General features: G+C 39.0%; 1 protein-coding gene across 6 annotated transcripts in view; it reads left to right on the top strand.

Annotated features, from left to right (window-relative positions):
- SLC9B1 (solute carrier family 9, subfamily B (NHA1, cation proton antiporter 1), member 1) overlaps positions 1 to 18,598 on the top strand; it is a 44,681-nt gene that overhangs the window by 15,957 nt on the left and 10,126 nt on the right. For 5 of the 6 annotated variants that reach the window (XM_012727908.1, XM_012727907.1, XM_012727906.1 and 2 more), the window contains 5 exons: positions 21 to 135; positions 6,489 to 6,659; positions 7,744 to 7,886; positions 9,612 to 9,739; positions 17,031 to 17,206. In XM_012727908.1, the coding sequence (XP_012583362.1) occupies positions 21 to 135; positions 6,489 to 6,659; positions 7,744 to 7,886; positions 9,612 to 9,739; positions 17,031 to 17,206 (733 nt within the window). The remainder of the gene's footprint in view (positions 1 to 20; positions 136 to 6,488; positions 6,660 to 7,743; positions 7,887 to 9,611; positions 9,740 to 17,030; positions 17,207 to 18,598) is intronic. The other variant, XM_012727911.1, reaches the window with a different exon arrangement.

The raw sequence follows: 18,598 nt of genomic DNA, 5'->3' as shown, positions 1-18,598 counted from the left end.
ACCTGTCTTGTCAAAAACAGGAAAACAAACCACCGTTGAAAAAGAAGGATCCTCGCTCGGAAAAGAAGCGTCGTCGCGTGGAAAAGAAGGGTCTTTGTCCTCCACGGGGGCCACTGAATAACTTTATTACAAATGGTATGTGACATAAGCAGCATAAGAGGAGAGAAAGTAAGAACTATTTGGTGAATATTTAAACACAGCCAACCAAGTCATTCTTCATCTGTACTCTTCAGATGAATGATAAGCCGTATTACCAAAATATGTAGACAAAGAGGAAATATTTCCTTAAATCTGCAAAAAAGTAATCATCATTTAACAAATATGTATTATAATATTTTTGTGACTATTTTTTGCCTTAAATTTTAGGCTTAGAAACAGCATTGATGAAGGGTTTTATTTAAAACTTTGTTTTGGCATTTACTTTTAAGTTAGTTGAAATAACTTTATACTTCTGGAAATAAAGCTCATAATAAAGTCATGCCCCAAATTTTAAACAGCTGCTTCCTTATTAAAAATTTTTAAACGTGGGCCCTCCCTGGTGGTGTAGTGGGTTAGGACGCAGCACTGCAAGCTAGCTGCAGCCACTTCAGTGCAAGTTCAATCCCCAGCCCTGGAGGTGACCCACATGGTGTGGCAGGCCTCTCTCCTGACCCGCCCGCTGCTCCCCTCAGCAGTGTACTTCATTGATCTGCCTTTTCTGCTCCCCACTCTGTCTCTGGTGAGTCCTCTCACCGCCCCTGCACCTCTGGCCTGTACCCCAGTTCTGTATGCATAAATACATAAAAAAAAAATTTTTTTTAAAAACATTGTTAAAGGACTTTCTTATACTTTTCTAGAGATTCTGAAGGTAAACTTAACAGTGAAGCAGATTGGTATTTTCACCTTCAAAATAAAAGATAATAAAAGACAAAAATAGATTACAATATAATGAAAAAGGGCTCTCTTGGGTGGCCTAGGAGTTAAGTCTCAGCGCTGTCACCTCTATGGCCTGCATTTGATCTCAGGCCAGAGTACAGGGCAAAGTGGACCCCTTCTGTCTCCCCTGCTGCTGCCCTTAGCAGTGGATTTCAATAGCATTGCCTGTTCTGCTCCCCATTCTGTCTTTGGTGAATCCTCTTACGCCATCTCTCTGGCCTACGCCACAGTTCTATGCATAAATAAATTCTATATATGTATAAAATGAAAGACAAGGAATTGAAATTTAAAATTACTTTTTTATTTGGTACTTGCTTTAAATTTTATTGATTTGTCATTTGGTAAAGGTTACTTTTAAATTCACATCAGTATTTTTAAGCTTCTCAATGTAAACTAAACTTGAATATTCATCTGGACAGTGGCAGGGTTGCTTGGTGTAGGACGAGGGTAAAGGGTATTGTGTTGGCTCCAAAGATTATTTTTTGAAGTTGGGGGTTGCAATTTGCTCAGGAACTAATTGAAGAGTTTTATATCAGTACTGAACCTACAAATTTAGGTATATATCTAGAGCCAGTTGCTCCCCCACTTTTTTTTTTTTTTTTTTTAACATTAGTTGCAGCTTCTGAGTGAGCAATGTTGATGAGCTTGCATTTCCTTGCTTTTTTTTTTTTTTTTTTAGCAACTTAAGAGAAATTTTTAGGAAAAGAAAATTTTTATAATTTCTATATTTCTGTCTGGGGGGGTGAATATTTTTTTTAGTTCCCCCCATTACACACACACACACCCACACCCTAATTTCACACTACAGAAATCCTTAAAGCATCATATTCTCTAGGTTAATAGAAAGTAGTAGGGTTACAGTTTCTTTACAGTCATATTTATATCAGCAACCGCACTGTGTACACTTAACTCAAATAAGAAATCTTAGCTGTTGGAATTAGTTGTGCCAGGTCTCGCTATGGATACAGGGAGCATACATGTAATTATTAAACTCCCTTTTGTCTTTTTCTCTTATCAACCTGCCTGGTGTTTGTTTGGTTATTTACCAGCCTAGAAGAACCCAAAAGGGAGCAGGATGATTTCCTCTGTGCCCTGACAGTCTGAGGAGCCCGCCAGGAGAACTGTCAGTGGCTGGGCTGCTTGTTTTCCCAAGGTGGCTGCAGAGAGATCTAGGACTTCTGAACATGCTTGCAACAAGGTAAAGATTTTTACCACTCAGACTCCTGATCTCTCTTCCCCTGTAGAAATCTAATGGAAACCAAGTGGTAAGAAGTCCATTTATTTTTCTCCCTAAATTTAAGATTGGTAAGAGAAATTATTAGGACAGCTAGTTTCTTGGATATTAAGTAACTCTTTTAGTTTGAGACTTTGGTTCCTTAGTTTTGGCTGATTCTTTGGTTTTTGTTTCTTCCAGAGCCTTGCCTGTTTTCGAAAAGCGAGACTTTGCCATGTTCTGTTCATGTTAAACGTCATATACTGCTTTATGATGTGTTTCCCAACTTAAGGGTTAGTGGTTATCCACCTTCAGGTGCTTTTCTGTGCTATTCCATGGGCCAGACATTTAGCTTCCAGTTTATTGCCATTCCTTGCCATGTTTTTCTAGTCGTGAGGTTTGGGTAAAGGTGCTGCCAAATCTAGAATCTGTCTTGGGTTTTGCTATTAAAAAAGGGAAACTTGATATATACAGAGATAACTATTTCTCTCTTTATTATTTTGATAAAACTATTTCTAAGGAAATCTTGGGAGCCAAAAGTCTGCAAATGAGGTTAACATGGGATATAATTCTGGCTTCAAAACTTAGCTGAAAATTTTTACTAAGTATTGAGTCTTTCCTTTTGCTGTGTTTCCTGCTGGGAATAAATTTCTGGGTCTTTGGGTAAGCTATAAGTAATGTTTATTAGTTGACTGAATTTCTATTAAAATTGCTTATATTGGACCTATTAAAAATTAGGAGACCTCTCAATCTAAATTTCTGATTGGAAAAAATTAAACAGAAAATACGGTGGGGAGAGGAGAAGGAATGAAAATGCAGATAAATGTCTCAGCCAGCCTTGGGGAAAGCTTTTTTTTTTTAAAGATGTATTTATGCCTCCATACAAGAACTGGGGTACAGGCCAGAGGTGGGACAGTGAGAGCATTCACCAGAGACAGAGTGAGGAGCAGAACAGGTAGATCTACTGCCATGGGGAGCAGAGGGGAGACAGGAGAGATCTACTGGACCCTGTTGGTCACTCCCTGGCCGGGGATTGAACTCATGCTGCAATGGCTGCAGATAACTCCACATGCTGCAATTAACCCCTTACACCACTAGGGAGGCCCACCTTGGGGAAAGTTTTTAATAAGAATAATCTCAAAAGTAGATGTAAATCCATGTCTTAACAAATGCTTTTACAAATTCCAGTCTCACATTGCCAGTAATATAAAAATGACTTTAAACTTATCATAGCCAATACTTGAGCTTCCAGAATTTTGTGCACTGATTTTAAAGATATAGATTTAAAGAGGAATAAAAGAGTTTTTTAATCCAATGTAATTAAGGTCAGTATACAGAATATAATAAATTTCAGTGTATCCCCTTCCTCATCCTCTTCCTTACACATGATACCTCTGATTGGTCTTTAGTGTTGTTCATTAAAAAAAAAAAAAAAACAGCTTGGATAAGGGTTCCTTCCTCTTACCTTTTTTTGAGAATTGGGTTTGGTCTCAATAAGACTGAACAAAAACTCGTACTGGTCCACTTGGGTCTACTGCCACCCCTCAGGAAAACTAAGGCATTTCTTCAGTGATTGGTCTCGTCTTGGGTCAGTGAGGTTTTAAACATAGTTGCATTAATAATAAAGGACTATTTATTCTAGCATAGTGTGATCTTAGTGTTCATCTTATATAGGATCCTTCCTCTCGGATATTAAAATGTATTAGAGAAAAATGTGTTCAGTGGGAATGTCAACCTTAGTAGAGCCATGCACGCTACCACCTGCATTCTTTGAGGAATTGGGATATTTTGGAGTCTTTACCAGGCCAGAGATGTGGTTCCAGAAACAATGCAAAGTCCATCCGTTCCAATCCCTTGTAAGTGTTTTGAGAAGAAGGAACATCTGGCTTTAAGGAAGCAGGGTGTCTCTGGTGCATATTTTCTGTCCTACTTTTCTTAGAACCAGAGATCCATTTTTAGGAATGTTAAGGGGCAATATCTCAGCTGAAGGAGTAAGTAAAGAGAAAGGACTATTTAAAAGCATGATTAATGAAAATTCTATGTCATCACGAGTACTGAAATTTTGAGTGGAGACTCGGAGCTCTCGGTTTGTGTCTGTGTACATCGTGTGTCACCTGCTGGGTTTTGTTTTCCCTCTGGATGGTATTAGAGTTCATTCATATCTAGTGGTTTTAAAATAGTGCTTATGTAAATTCTTTCTAAACTCAGGAATATAATAGAAACTATGCAGATGTTTTCCAAAAACATGATTTGGGAACTAGCTTAAAATTTAATGATTTACTTTGAAGCATGTTATACTATTGGGTGTCATTTTTATTCTGCCCGTGTCTGTTAATCAGAATTAGCTCATGTTAGCTAACAAGGAAAAATAGCCAACTTCATCTCCTAAAGTGTTTGGCTGATATGAAAGAAACTGGGCCTGAATAGGTGCTCATGTTAAAGTCCAACTCAGAAATGTCAGCCTGAGCTTCTTGGTCTGATAAACTTGCTTAAATGGTAAAAGTTATGATAAATGAAATAGGAATCTCTATAGAGATGTTTTAGTAATTTGAAACTTTAGAACTAGATGGAATTAAATAATAGGATAAAGTAAAAGGATTTCAGACCGAATAACCTTATTGGTGCAATGCCAGATTGAGTGACTTGGGCTCCCACCCCAGGAGAGCCTGATGCTCCTGAATTTAGCTTTATTTTTGCCTTCTTATTTCGAGGAAACTAAATAATGTTTTTGACTAAAATGTGTCTTATATCACCTAGAAAAGTTAGAGTTTAGATTCTAGAAATTATGAAAAGTGACTTGTCTAACAGGATAATAGTGTAGGCAATTTGAAGCAGCAAAGGCAAGAGAGCCTGGCCCCCCCCTTTTTTTTTGATAGGTTTAGGGGCCCCAAGCCATGTAGATCTCCCACCTAGCCTGGCTCACCCTGTTCTGTATCCCCACTGGCCTCTCAACTCTGCCCTGGCTCCCCGTAGCCCCTGCCCAGGCGTCTGGTTCTCCCCTACTGTGCTTTCCATCCCAGGCTGCTCTGAAAGGGAGTGGGGGCGGGGGTGATGGTGGGGAGGGCAGAAGTGGTGCCTACCCTTCATGGGGTGTGTCCGGAACATTTTCTCCACAGCATCTTTAACTCGTCCTTTGCTTGAATGATATTTTATAATGCTTATTTTATTGACTGGGGTTTTCTTTGTTGTATTAATAACTTTTGTTTGTAGGAAATTACTATTTTTTTAAGTGCTTTGTTTAGATTAAGTGGGGTTTACCTTTTGGAACTTTATACAGTGTGGAATCAGAAATGTCTGTTTCAAGTTAGCATCTACTAAGTATCCATGGGAAGACTTTTTTTTGGTAGGTTTAAGGGTTCCAAGTCATGCAACTTATGTAAACTGAACCTTGAACATAAATTAGCTGACCCCTATTTTGTATATGAATTCTCAGGTGATTTTGTCACCTACGTAGCAGCAAAGACAAACTGCCTCGTCTTTTCCATTTGCCAGTAGAATGAGATCTTCTGATTCATTCTGTCAGTAAGAACTCAGTTCTTGAAATCTTTTTGTGGATTGGCAGTAATTGGCATGGAGGATGGAATAAAGAATCTTAGTCATAGTTTTCTGCCTTGACTTCAGTAAAAATTCTCTTCTACTATGGGAGTTCTATGAAGCCACCAAGAGGTCACAGCTACAGAATACATTAAGCTGTTTTCAGAACCTAAGATGAATTAGAAATGCAGGTTAACAGAAATGAAGGTAGCGTTTAATTTGCACATAGCAGTTTATAGTATGTCATCTATAGAAACCTACAGCCTCCTCCTTGAGTAGGACCAGAAACAGTGCCTCCGGCCTCGTCCTTACCCATGCTGCCATCTGTTTCCTGCATCTCATCTGCGATATCTTATATCGCTCAAAGACTAGGTACACTGCTGTTTCAGCTTCCATGCCTTTCGACAATCTATATCCAGTATTAACTGAGTGATCCTTTCATTATGAAGGTTTAGTCTGCGCCTATTAAAATGTATAACCCTTCCAATGTGATCTTCAGTAAATTTGAGAATTCTCCAATCATCTTATTATTCTTGATGGGAAAGTTACTTTAAATAAAGAAGGAAGTAAACATCATAGAGTCATCAAATGTCATATAAAAACTGTTTAGCACTAAAGTTTTAAGATTTACTTTAAAACTTGTCCCATAAATACACAGGAACTTTGTAATAGACGTTAAACAGATATTTCTTCAGCTATATTTACAAGCATAGTTGATTGTCTGTACTGTCATTTTATAGGGACTGGCCATTGATATATTTGCTAAAATAGAAACCACCTTTTGTGTGACGACATGTTACTAGATACGTGCCTTTTTGTGTTTCAGGAGTTATACTTATGATGGGATGGTGTATGACCTGGTCACTTTTTGGACCCATCGTTCTTCCTGGTGGAAGTTTATTTGGATTCTTTGTTGTCTTTTATGGTGCCTTTATTGGGGGGAAACTTTTGGAACTGATTGCCATACCTGCAGTACCTCCGCTTCCGCCTCTTCTTGGTAAATGTATAATTAGTTCTTGTTCCTTTGCTTTAGACTCTATACAAATTATGTACATCTTTTTGTTAAGATATAATTTAGAAACAGTATAATATCTGTGAAGCTTTCTTAGATGTGACATACTACATATGTGTATATATAGCTCATCAGAGAAATATTCCCCTTACACAGATTTTTTTCTTCAACATTTTAAGATAATTTAAATATTTGATTCTTAGTTCTTTACCATTTAATAGGACATCTTCATTAAATTTCATTGCATTGTAAATAAGGAAAAACGAGGGAAAAGGCTGTATTTTTCTACTGCTAACCAGCTCAAATACAATTATAAGATTCAAATATTAATAATGATTAGGCACCAAAACACCCTATAGTTTGGGGTAAACTCTTTGTATATTCAAAGTTGCATCATCTGCTCAAGAAGGTTTATGTGCTATTTTTTCATTACCATTATTAAGTCATTCTCTGGACAGAGAACAATGAGTAGAACACTTGTCAAAGATGTATCATCGAAGTATTCAGTTCATACAAATACTCTCAGTAGGTATAATCTCCCCACCTTATCTCTACGCCCCCTTCAATGTTGACAGCATCCTCAACACTTTCTTATTCATTCAACCTTTTACTTCTTTTACAAAACATCTGCTCTTACCTTGTGGAAGTTACTTGTTTCCAGCTCCTCCTTGGACTTTGGCAGAGTCTTCTAACTCTCCTCCAGTTTCATGCCTGTGTAATTCACCAAAACGAAGAAAATGCAAGAGTCATCATATGCTATGGCCGGCCTAGAACTTCTCCAAGGTGCCTCATCTGTCTGAGAATGGGAGAGTGGAGAGGCAGTTTTCCATGATCTGCTCCTCCACCCATTCTCCACCACCACCCTTGCCCTTAAGTTTTCCGGGAACACAGAGTTTCTTGATGTACCCCATTTAGCCATGTCCTCTCTCACCTCTAGTCCTTCATGCTGCTCTTCCCCCAAAGTGTTGACACAGTGTGTTTGAAGAGGGAAAATTAAACATTTCTGAGTTTTCACTTGCAAAAAAAAAAATGAACCAAATCACATATGCTTTATTTCCTTTGTGTTAAGGGATGTTGCTGGCTGGTTTTACCATTAGGAATGCTCCATTCCTCAGCAAATTCGTCCTCATTAATAGTAAATGGTCTTCAGCATTAAGAAATACTGCCCTTACCATTATCCTGATACGAGCTGGACTTGGACTGGACCCAAAGGTGTGTTTCTAATTTATACCTTGGGTAAGACTATTTTAAATATTGAAGGCTGGTGGAAAAGAAGGGTAGACAGAATTTTGTTATAGATTCAAGTGGAATCATTAAGTGAAATTAAGATAAAGAATACAGGTCTTCCCTGGTGGCACAGTGGGTTAAAGCGCAGTACTGCAGGTGAGCCGCAGCTGCTTCAGTGTGAGTTCGATCCCTGGCCCAGAGGTGACCACATGGCGCGGCAGACCTCTCTGGACCCGCCTGCTGCTCCCCTCAGCAAGGTACTTCGTCAGTCTGCCTGTTCTGCTCCACACTCTGTCTCTGGTGAGGCCTCTCACCACCCCTGCACCTCTGGCCTGTACTCCAGTTCTGTATGCACAAATAAATAAGTCTTAAAAAAAAAACAAAAGATAAAAAATACAGATTTTGCAGAAAGGTTGGCACCTTGGTTTCTACTTTTGATATGAAAAGAAATCACTGTGAGGTTAAGATCATCTTTAATTATTTGCACAGATTCACAGCATCTGCACTCTCTGGCAGCTGTAGCTCTTCTATTGGTAACTATTTACTTTTCAGTTAACCAAGGGTATGGTCTCCCTGTAAAGAGCTTTTAGCTTTGTTTCAAAAAGATTAAAACTTCAGTAGTGTTTTTATTTCATTACTTCTCCCTGCAGAAGTGTGTTCCTGATTGTGCTTGAATTATTATAAAAACCAATCTTTTAAAATATTTCTTAAAATATTAGTATCTAGAAGATGTGGTACATATATACAATGGAATATTACTCAGCAACCAAAAAAGAGAAACACATGTCTTTTGCAGCAACTTGGATGGAGCTGGAAAAGATCATGCTCAGTGAGATAAGCCAGAAAGAGAAAGAAAAATACTGGATGGTTTCACTCATAACAGGAGTATAATGGACCAGGCGAGAAAATAACAAAAATAATGAACAACCATAGACCAGAGACATTCTGTGGGGGTGGAGTGGGGAATGGGATCAAAAACGGGGGGGTGGGAGGGATGGAAATGCACGGGACTATGGTGGTGGCACAGGGGTGATTTGGTGATGGGAAACCCGTGGGGATTACAATGGAGATGAAAAAAAAATGTGCAAAATGATGTAAAAATAAACTTAAAAAAAAAATTAGTATCTAGGAGTCATACATCTATTTGGGTTGTTAAAGGACGATGATTCAGCAATGTAACAGTTATGCAAACGGAAGTGGTAAATGTAGTGGGAATAGCTCAAGAGCATAAATAATTATAGAGAGTAAAATTTATTATCTCCAGTAGAGATTGAACCAATGAGAAAACTGAGCAGTTATCCCTTATAATTAATGTTTCAGTTTTAAGATAGTCTCTCACTGCATGTTGGTAATTTCTATTTCAAATTGTTAAGTTAATCAAACATTTTATCTCAGCCTTACGGAAATAAACCTGTGATTTACTTTCATTATACTATTCGCTAAGACAGACTAAGGTAGGTAGAAATAGTTATTTAAATATAGATAATGGATTTTTTAATACGTCTTATACATGTGCAATAGTTTATAATCCAATCTATGCTATATAAAATGAGCTATGGTTAGGTTTCAAGCCCAGTGGGACAATCTCGAAGAAGTAGATAGTAGCAAGAACTTACTACTCAAAAAAGACCAAGTGTCTCCATATTTCCTTAAATAATTTTCTATTTGACCATTGTAGGTTGTTCTCATGAGATTATCTTTGTGTTTCAGGCTTTGAGGGAAATGAAAGGCGTCTGCTTGCGATTGTCCATAGGCCCGTGCCTGATGGAGGCCTGTACAACCGCTGTCATTGCCCACTTCCTGATGAACTTCCCCTGGCAATGGGGGCTTCTGCTTGGGTAACTTTTTCTGATTTTCCCTATCCCTATACTCAGTTACGGATGCTTGGGTTAGAATAAGTGAAATATTCAGAATAGTGTATAGACAAGCTTCTCTTTACAGTGTTTTGTATGGTAGTAGGAAACCTTAAAAATCAGCTGGTCAGAAGCAGAGCTGTATTCTGAAGCCACCATATCCATGGAGAGTCCCTAAATGTTCAATGCTAAGGCAGCGCATCAGTTTATTCTTTCTCATATCCGTTGTACAGTAGCTCTATTTTGACCTGGTTAATGGCCTCTTCCTATGTATCTACTCTATGAGGTAGGTTTTGTACAGATACAGATGTGATAAAAACAAAAACAAGTTCCCTGTGTCATGGATCCCACCTGTATCTCTTGCTCATTTCCCTTCCTGTTCAGCTCCCTCAGAGTTAAGAGCTTCTAATCACCACTGTCTTGATATCTGAATTCCTTTTAATTTCCACTTCACTTAATTTTGTCACTATTCCACTGAACTTTTTAGAAAAGCTCACCCACTAGATACTGCTAAATCCATTGGGCTTTTAAAGTGTAATCTTTATTATAAAGTTAATATCCAAATGCATTTTATTTTTTGAAAAATTAGAACATAATAGATAAAGGTGAAAAGTTATTTTATAATGTCTTCATATCCTGGTACCGTATGCTCTGACCCAAAGAGAGAATCATTCTAGGCCTTTTAAGCAATATAAAGAAATTTATATATGATTTATATAATGTAGAACTATATTTACAATATAAAATTATTTATATAAAAGTATATACAGCCCTTTTTGTGGGTGTCCATGGAAGAAAAATTTGTGTATTTTCATATAAATCATATGAAAGAATGTTTTCACTTTTTTAACAGTATTTTTGAGATTCATGTTGAAAAATATAATTCATTTAATTGTTGCATAGTGTTACATTGTATAAGATCAGATTTTATTTATAATGTTTTATACAAATACAAGTTTTTCTAGAATAATTTTCATTTTGATGAACTTTCAAAATGGCTCCATCGCTCCAGTTTGCCCTGTAGCAACAGAATGTGAAAACTTATTCTTCCAAATCCTTATAAACCCTTGATAATATCAAACTTGTGTTTTTCCAATTAGGTGAATGAAAACATGGTATCTCTTTGTTACTTAAATTTATATTTCTGTGATGGTTAATGAGCTTGAGCTGCTTTTATAGATGTGTTGTTCTTTGGTGTTTATCTGTGATTGACCTGCTCATGCTTTGTCCTTTTTTCATTGCTTTCTTCCTCCAACTGAATGCATCAATCTTTATCTGTTACAGCATTGCAGTTACCTTGTTTTAGAGTACTGCAACTACCTGATACCATTAGATAGTTAACTTTGGCTATAGTGACTTTTAAATATAAACAGGACATTTTATTATTACAGAAGGCAGAAAAGCCAATACTTTGAACTGTCATTGAAAATCAGAGAAATAAAGGGGAGAAAGGGAAGCAGAATAGAGCTTTAATCAGTGTTTGTCTTTATTCCTTTCTAATATTGATCCAAAAGTCCTTTTATTTTTTCACTGATTTAAGTCTACAACATTGTATGGATTTAGGTATACAGTTTCTCACCTAAGCAACTGTATAGAACACACCACACTTGCCACCAAAGGCCAGTCACCGTCTGCTCCTCTACCTACCCCGTCCTCCCCCTGTTCCCTCCCTCCCCTCTGGTAACCGTCATTTTGCTGTTAGAGTCTAAGAGCCTATTCTTGTTTTGTTTAAACATTTGATTTGTTTCTTTATATTCCACAAATGAGTGAAGTCATGCAGTATTTGTCTTTATCCGCCCTCTGATTTAATTAACTTAGCATAATCTTTTCAGGATCTATCCATGTTGTCACAGTTGGCAAGATTTCATCCCTTTTCTGGCTAAGTTTATTACCATTGAGCATATATACCCACCTCTTCTTTGTCTACCTTTCTGTATTTTGAATAGTGTTGTAAGGAACATAGAAATGCATGTATCTTTTTAAATTAACATTTTCATATTCTTTGGGTAAATAACCAGAAGTGGGATTACTGGAAGAAATGGTACTTTATTTTTAAGTTTTTGAGGATCCTTCATACTGTTTTCTGTAGTAGCTGTACCCCTTTACCTTCCCACGGTGGTGTGTAAGTTTCCCTTTTCTCTGCATCCTCACCAGCTCTTACTAGTTCTTGACTGTTTGATAGTAGCTGTTCTAGCAGGGTGAGGTAAAATCACTATAATCCCACCTTGGATCTTCTGCCATTCGGTGACTTGCCTTTTTAATGATGATTTCTTTCTGTATAGATGCTGTTTTATTTGCTCATATTAACTTTTCCTTAGTTGTTGGAGAGGTATCCAAAAGACACCACTGTGGCCGATCTTAAAGAGCTTTTAGTTCATCTATTGATATGATCGTAGGGCTTTTATCTTTCATTGTGATAATTTTGATGCCCTTATTGATAGATTTCTATATGTTGAACAGTCTTTACAGTCCTGGAATAAATCCCATTTGATCGTGGTGTATGATCTTTTTAATATATTGTTGAATTCAATTTGCTGATGTTTTGCTAGGAATTCTCATCAATGTTCATCAGAGACATTTACCTGTAATTTTCCTTTTGTGTACTCTCATCAGCAGCATTATGCCTCACAGAGATAGAAAAGATATTTTCTATGCACACTCTACAGTTTTTTAGAAGTTTGAGAAAGATGAGTATTATGTTCTGAATATTTGGTAGAATTTACCAATGAAGCCAGCCAGTCCTTTTGTTTTTGGTGTGAGGTTTTTGCTTACTGTTTAAATTTCTTGTCATAGGTCTGTTAAGATTTTGTGTTTATTAATGACTCACTCTTGGAAAGTCATACCACTCCGGGAATCTGCATTTCCTCCAGCTTAGCCAGATATTTTGCACAGCTTTCTCTTGTGACCCTTTGTCCTGCTGTATCTATTGTGGTGTGTTCTCCTTCATTTATTGATTTGTCTTTTTTTCCTTAATGATCTAGCCAAAGTTTGTCAATTTTGTTGACTATTTTTCCAAAAACTAGCTCTTTATTTCATTGATTGGGGAAGGAGGAGCATGTTTTTACTTAATTTATTTCTGCTCTGATTTGTGTTATTTCCTTCTTTCTGATTACTTGGAGCTTCGTTGTTCTTCTTTTTCTAGTTCCTGTAGATGTAAAATTAGATTGTTTACTTGAAATTTAAAAGTCCTTTTTATCCCATGCTTGCAAATATATTTATGTATTTTTCTCTTACTACTTTTAAATTTAGTTTCTAAAAATCTTTAGAACAACCAGAATTTATTATGTGTGGGCTATTATGAATAAGTGTGTCAGCACCATTTATAGAAAAGTCCTTTCTTAGCCCCCAATATTTTAAAATGTCACCAATTTTATCATGGAAGAAATCCTATAGACTTGTTTGTACACTTTGTATTATATCTTCTTCCAATCTGTTTTTGTCTTTCTCTATCACTGTTACCTTTACGAACTGTCTTACCTTTACAAACACAGTGTCTTCTTTTTTGTGTTGACATGGTTTTTCATTTTAAGTTCTTATTCTTTTTTTTAAAGATTTTATTTATTTATGCACACAGAACTGGGGTACAAGCCAGAGACACAGGGGCGGCGAGAGGATTCACCAGAGACTGAGTGGGGAACAGTACAGGCAGATCGATGAAGTACATTGCTGAGGAGATCAGCAGGAAAAAGGAAAAGTCTGCTGTGCCATGTGGGTCACCTCCCTGGCCAGAGATCGAACTCATGCAGAAATGCCAGCAGCTAGTTTTGCAGTGCTGTGTTCCAACCTGTTGTTTCGCCAGGGAGGGCCCTTAAGTTCTTATTCTACCGGATGAACATTGGGAACAACTAGTGAATTTCTCCACTCTGAAGGGGATTTTAATCGGTACAGTATTAATTTTATAAATGAATTTGGACAAGAGTGACATCTTTATAATATTGGGACATTCTAAACACAAATGTGAAAGATATCTCCAGTTATTCAGCTGTTATCTTAAGTACAACGATGCATATAAAGATCCAGACTATTGTTAGAGTTTGGTGGGGGAATATTTTCTGGTTCTTGGTGAACTTGTAGATCGAATTTTTCCCAAAAATTCTAATTAGTTTTTGTATACATGTAAGAAAAATGCTGATTTTTTAAAATCACTTTTATTGAGGTATAATTTACAAACAGCAAAAAAAGTACCCAGGTTTAGTGAATATTTTAATAAGTTTTGACAAATTTACATACCTATGTAACTACAAGTCTAATTGAAATATAGAACACTGTTCATTACCCCACAGCCCCCTAATATTCCCCTGTGTGTCACCCTAATTAATTCCACACCTGCTCCCAGGCAACCCATAATCTACTTTCTGTCCCAACAGACTACATTTTTTTTCTTCAGGGTTTAAATAAATGTTATTGTTTAGTGTATACGCTTTCATTTCTGGCTTCTTTTGTCATTAGGCTGTTTGTGAAGTGCATCTATATTATGAGTAATAGTTCATTGTATTTTCTTGTGGAGTATTCCCTTTCTTCCTTTCTTATTTTTTTTTTTTGTTTTTTAATGATACACTTAATCAATTTGATGTGTTTCAGTAGTTACACTACCTTTTCTTATTAGTGAAAGCAGTTAGAAATAAAATTCAAGAAAATATTAAATGGCAAACAAATTTCCTTAAAAAGTCAGTCATATATATATATATATATATATATAAGAGAACAGGCAAGACTAGGTAAGAGGAGAAACAAGACTTTCATGAGTTTTATCCAACACTGAGTGAGGGCAAAGAGAAGAGAGCACTTTTTCATAAAAGAATATGCTGTCCTAGGCCTTCTCTGGTGGCACATGGGTTAAAGTACAGCACTGTGAAGCAGCTATTGCGCGTTCAATCCCTGCCCCGGAGGTGACCACATGGTGCTGCAGACCTCTCCTGTCCCACCGGCTGCTCCCCTCAGCAGTGTACTTCTTCGATCCGCCTGTCCACTCTGCCCACAGCTGCCCACAGCCCACAGCTGCCCACTCTGTCTCTGGTGAATCCTCTTACTGCCCCTGCACCTCTGGCCTGCACTCCAGTTCTGTATGCAGAAATGAATAAATCTTTAATAAAAGAAAGTGCTGTCCAGCAAGTCATTTTCCCTGCTCCTTCCTACCCTACAGGTGGGAAGCAGATGTTCCAGACTGGATCTGGCCCCCATAGAGCAAAGGCTGGCCAGGAGTTGATGAGTTTTTAAAAATGACTAAATAAAAATAATTTACTTCTATTATTTGGTTGAGTGTATTATCTTTGCCAGTTATATGTACTTAGCTTTCTGGACAAAGATATTTTCTTCTATTCAAATGATGCCTTTTTTTTTTTTATCATTTTACAGAAGGGTTTTAATTGATGCTGTCTCAGTTGTTTAGATTCTCTTTTGTTTTCATTGCCTTGGTGATGACTCCACAAAGACATCACTGAAGTTTGTGTGGTGGAGTGTTTTGCCTGTACTTTCTGTGCATGTCATGATTTCAGTTCTCACATCCAGTGTAGTGTCCATTTTGAGTAGAGTTTTGTGTAAGGTGTCAGTCAGTGAATAGATATTTCTCCATAGAAAGTCTGCAGCTGACCACAGCATAGGGAAGTGCTCAGCATCTACAGATCGCTAGGGAGCTGTCAAGGACTTGGCAAGGAGCAAAGTGTAGTTTCTTTTGTACAGGATAAACTTCATTTGTACAGGATATACCTTGTAGACATTTGTCAGGACATGTGCGCACCGGCAGTGCTCCTGAGTCGTACACTTACAATAGTCAAGAGGGCAAGTCTACCCTGATGGGATCAGGATGTCTGAATGGGATTCAGGTATTTTTAAAGGTCTCCAGTGCTGCAGGCAGCCTGTGAGATCACTCCCATGACCCCTGCTTTCTGACACTTAGGCCTTTGTGTCATCCACTCTTCTTGAATTGGGCTGGAGCTATGAGAACACAGCAGAAGTGAAGGGATGGCCAAGCTAGGATTGGTTTATCAGAAGACCGTGGCTTCTCTCTTCCGTGGTATTCTGCTGGATTGCTGCCCCGGGGTGGGGGTCAGTGACCACATTGTCAGTAGTCCAGTGGAGAGACCCTGGCGGCGAGAGATGGAGAACTTGCCAGCAGCCGTGCGAGCCAACCTGGAGGCAGACCTTCCCCACCGCCTCGTGGGAGACCTTGTGTCAGAGCATAGAGGCAAGCTGCGCATGGACTGCTGCCCCACAGAAACTGTGCGGCGTAAGTGGTTTGTTTTAAGCTGCTAAATTTGGGGTAGATTAGACTGATGAGCAGAAACAGTTAAGTAATAAAGCAGATGAAAAAAATAAATCAGGTGATCATCAAGTGCAGTAAAGTTCAGGTGCCACTGAACTAGACGAGTACATGTTTTCATATTTCTAGGCTCTTCTTGAGCCCATGGGGAATTCTTGAGCAGTATCTGCATGGCAGAGATTGTGCAGCCAAGAAAGAAGTGCTGACGCTCACGTCAGTTACTGCAGAAGCTGTGTGAGCGGGTGGAGGGGAGACCGCCCTCACCTCCACTCTTAGCAGGTGTCTGTGATCAGCACCACTGTGTGGTGACCTGGGGTGCGGGGCCTGGGGGCCCCAGGAGCAACTCACCCCCTTCTGACGTTACTGTGGAGAGCGATGTAGCTGACAGCAGGTTCCTTTAGAAGGGACTGTAGCGGCTTCCTCTCCCCTGGGTGTCACCCGCCAGCCCTGCTGCGACAGGGCCCACGTGTGTGTCCTTTCTCGGCAGGCGGTGCAGTTCCCGACTGATCCGCCCCTCAGGCAGGAACAGCGCAGGGGGTGTCTGCACATTCTCTCGGTTCTCCATATAGCCACTGCATGGTGCCCTCGGCCGCCCTCCCGGCCTCTGTCATTCAGGGCTCGAGCCCTTCCAGACGGAATGAGCATCTCCTGAGTACACCCTCCGCCCCCTCATCCTCCCGGACCTGTCTGCACCTGCCCTGGAGTGCAGCGGGCTTCTTGTCTTCTCGTTAGTTTTTGGACTTTCCTATTATTTTTACTTTTTTGTTTCAGTGGGCTCAGGATGCTGGGAGAGGCCGCGAGTGGAGCTCAGCCCCATATGGTGGATGCAGTCTCTAAACTTTTAGCCAACCCTGAAGAATATGTGAGGCATTTTATAGCCTTTGTATGACTCACTCAAAAGCAGATTGTCTACACTGAAATTATTGTAAAGGCTAATGTATTGCTGTAACACTTACTATAGAATGCTGTTTGGTTAAGATGATGTTTTAAAATTGGTTTTCAGAGTCTTTCTTTCAGTTTTGTAGTAGGTGCGGTCTCTCCTGCTATTGTTGTTCCTTCCATGCTACTCTTGCAAGAAAGAGGATATGGTATTAAGAAAGGCATTCCAACCGTACTGATAGCCGCTAGCAGTGTGGACGACATCGTGGCTATCACTGGATTCAATACATGCTACAGCATAGTGTTCTCCTCAGGTAAACGGAAGGGCTTGGGCAGCGCGCTGGCTCTGCTGCTCTGACTAACCACGACTCTCCCACGTAGCCCCTCCTCACGCTCTGTGTAAGGCTCGCTCTAGACCGGGGAGAATTGCACTGGAAACCACCCCTGACACGAGTAATCTCATGGGAACACCCCACGTTGCAGGAGATTTAAAACCCATTCCTGACTTTTCATCTGTTCACACTACTTTGAAATGTTATCATATTCTCAAAAGAAAATTTTAAGCAGTACTGTTACTACCACTACTGATGATGTCTCACAGGTATTTTGGAAGTGTGCATTTTTGACTCCTTACAAAAGGTTGTTTCTTAGTAAGACGGCTGACTAGAGAGCTGTCCTCTCCCAGCATGGGTGGGACCACGTCCGGCACCAGATGGGAGTCCCCAGGTGATGTTTGGGCTGTGCTAGGCTTTGAGGTGGAATGGACACGTGGCACTCCGTGTTGACAGTTCCAGTGTGCAACTTAATGATTCAGCATTTGTACAACTGCGAGTCTAGTTGCCTCTGCCACCAGCAAGAAAATTTTGAGAACTTTTAGCTTAACAACTTTCAGATATGCAAAACAGCATCACTAATTAGTCACCTTGCTGTACACTATATCCCTTATTTATGACTGGAAGTTGCCCTCGACCGCATTCGTCCTTAGCCTGTCCCCGGTGCCCTCCCTCCAGCAGCCACCAGTCTCGTGTTCTCCATGTCCACGAGCTAGATTTTGTTTTGTTTGCTCCTTTGTTTTGGTTTAGAATCCACATAAAATTGACACACAGAATTTGTCTTTCTCTGTCAGACTTACTTCATTTAGCATAATACACACAAGATCTATAGGTAGTGTTGCAAATGTGAAGGTTTTGTTGCTTTTCATTACTAAATAGTGATCCAGTGGTGTGTGTGTGTGTGTGTGTGTGTGTGTGTGTGTACACACGAATGCATCTGACTTTTCCAATTAGTGTTTCCATCTTCTTTGGAATTTGATGTTTGGTCTGGGTGTCACTGTGCACGTGCAGTGAAGTATACATGCTTTCACTGTCTACAGTGTTCGAAGGTCGGTATTCTGTTGTTGAAGCATCAAAACATTTTAAATTGAAAAGTAATATATGTAGTTTCTCTTAAAATCATATACATGAGTAAGGAAACCAGGGACAAGATAGAAATAAGATCTGCAGTGGTCATCCGCCCAAGAATAACTTTGAATCTTTTGATGCAAATCTACCTAGAGGATGACTTCTCCTTCCTCCTCCTTCTCCTCCCCTGTCCCTCCTGCCTTATACAGTCACTGGTCATCCTTTTCTAGCCTGTTTTTTGCACTTAACTATGTATCACAAACATGTTTCTTTTCAGTACACACATTTCTATGTCATATTTAATGG

This window comes from Condylura cristata, unplaced genomic scaffold (assembly GCF_000260355.1).
Source record: "Condylura cristata isolate star-nosed mole 26May11 unplaced genomic scaffold, ConCri1.0 scaffold00021, whole genome shotgun sequence".
Classification (NCBI taxonomy): Eukaryota; Metazoa; Chordata; class Mammalia; order Eulipotyphla; family Talpidae; genus Condylura; species Condylura cristata.
Note: the sequence above shows the minus strand (reverse complement) of the source record. Positions and strands in the feature narration are given on the sequence as shown.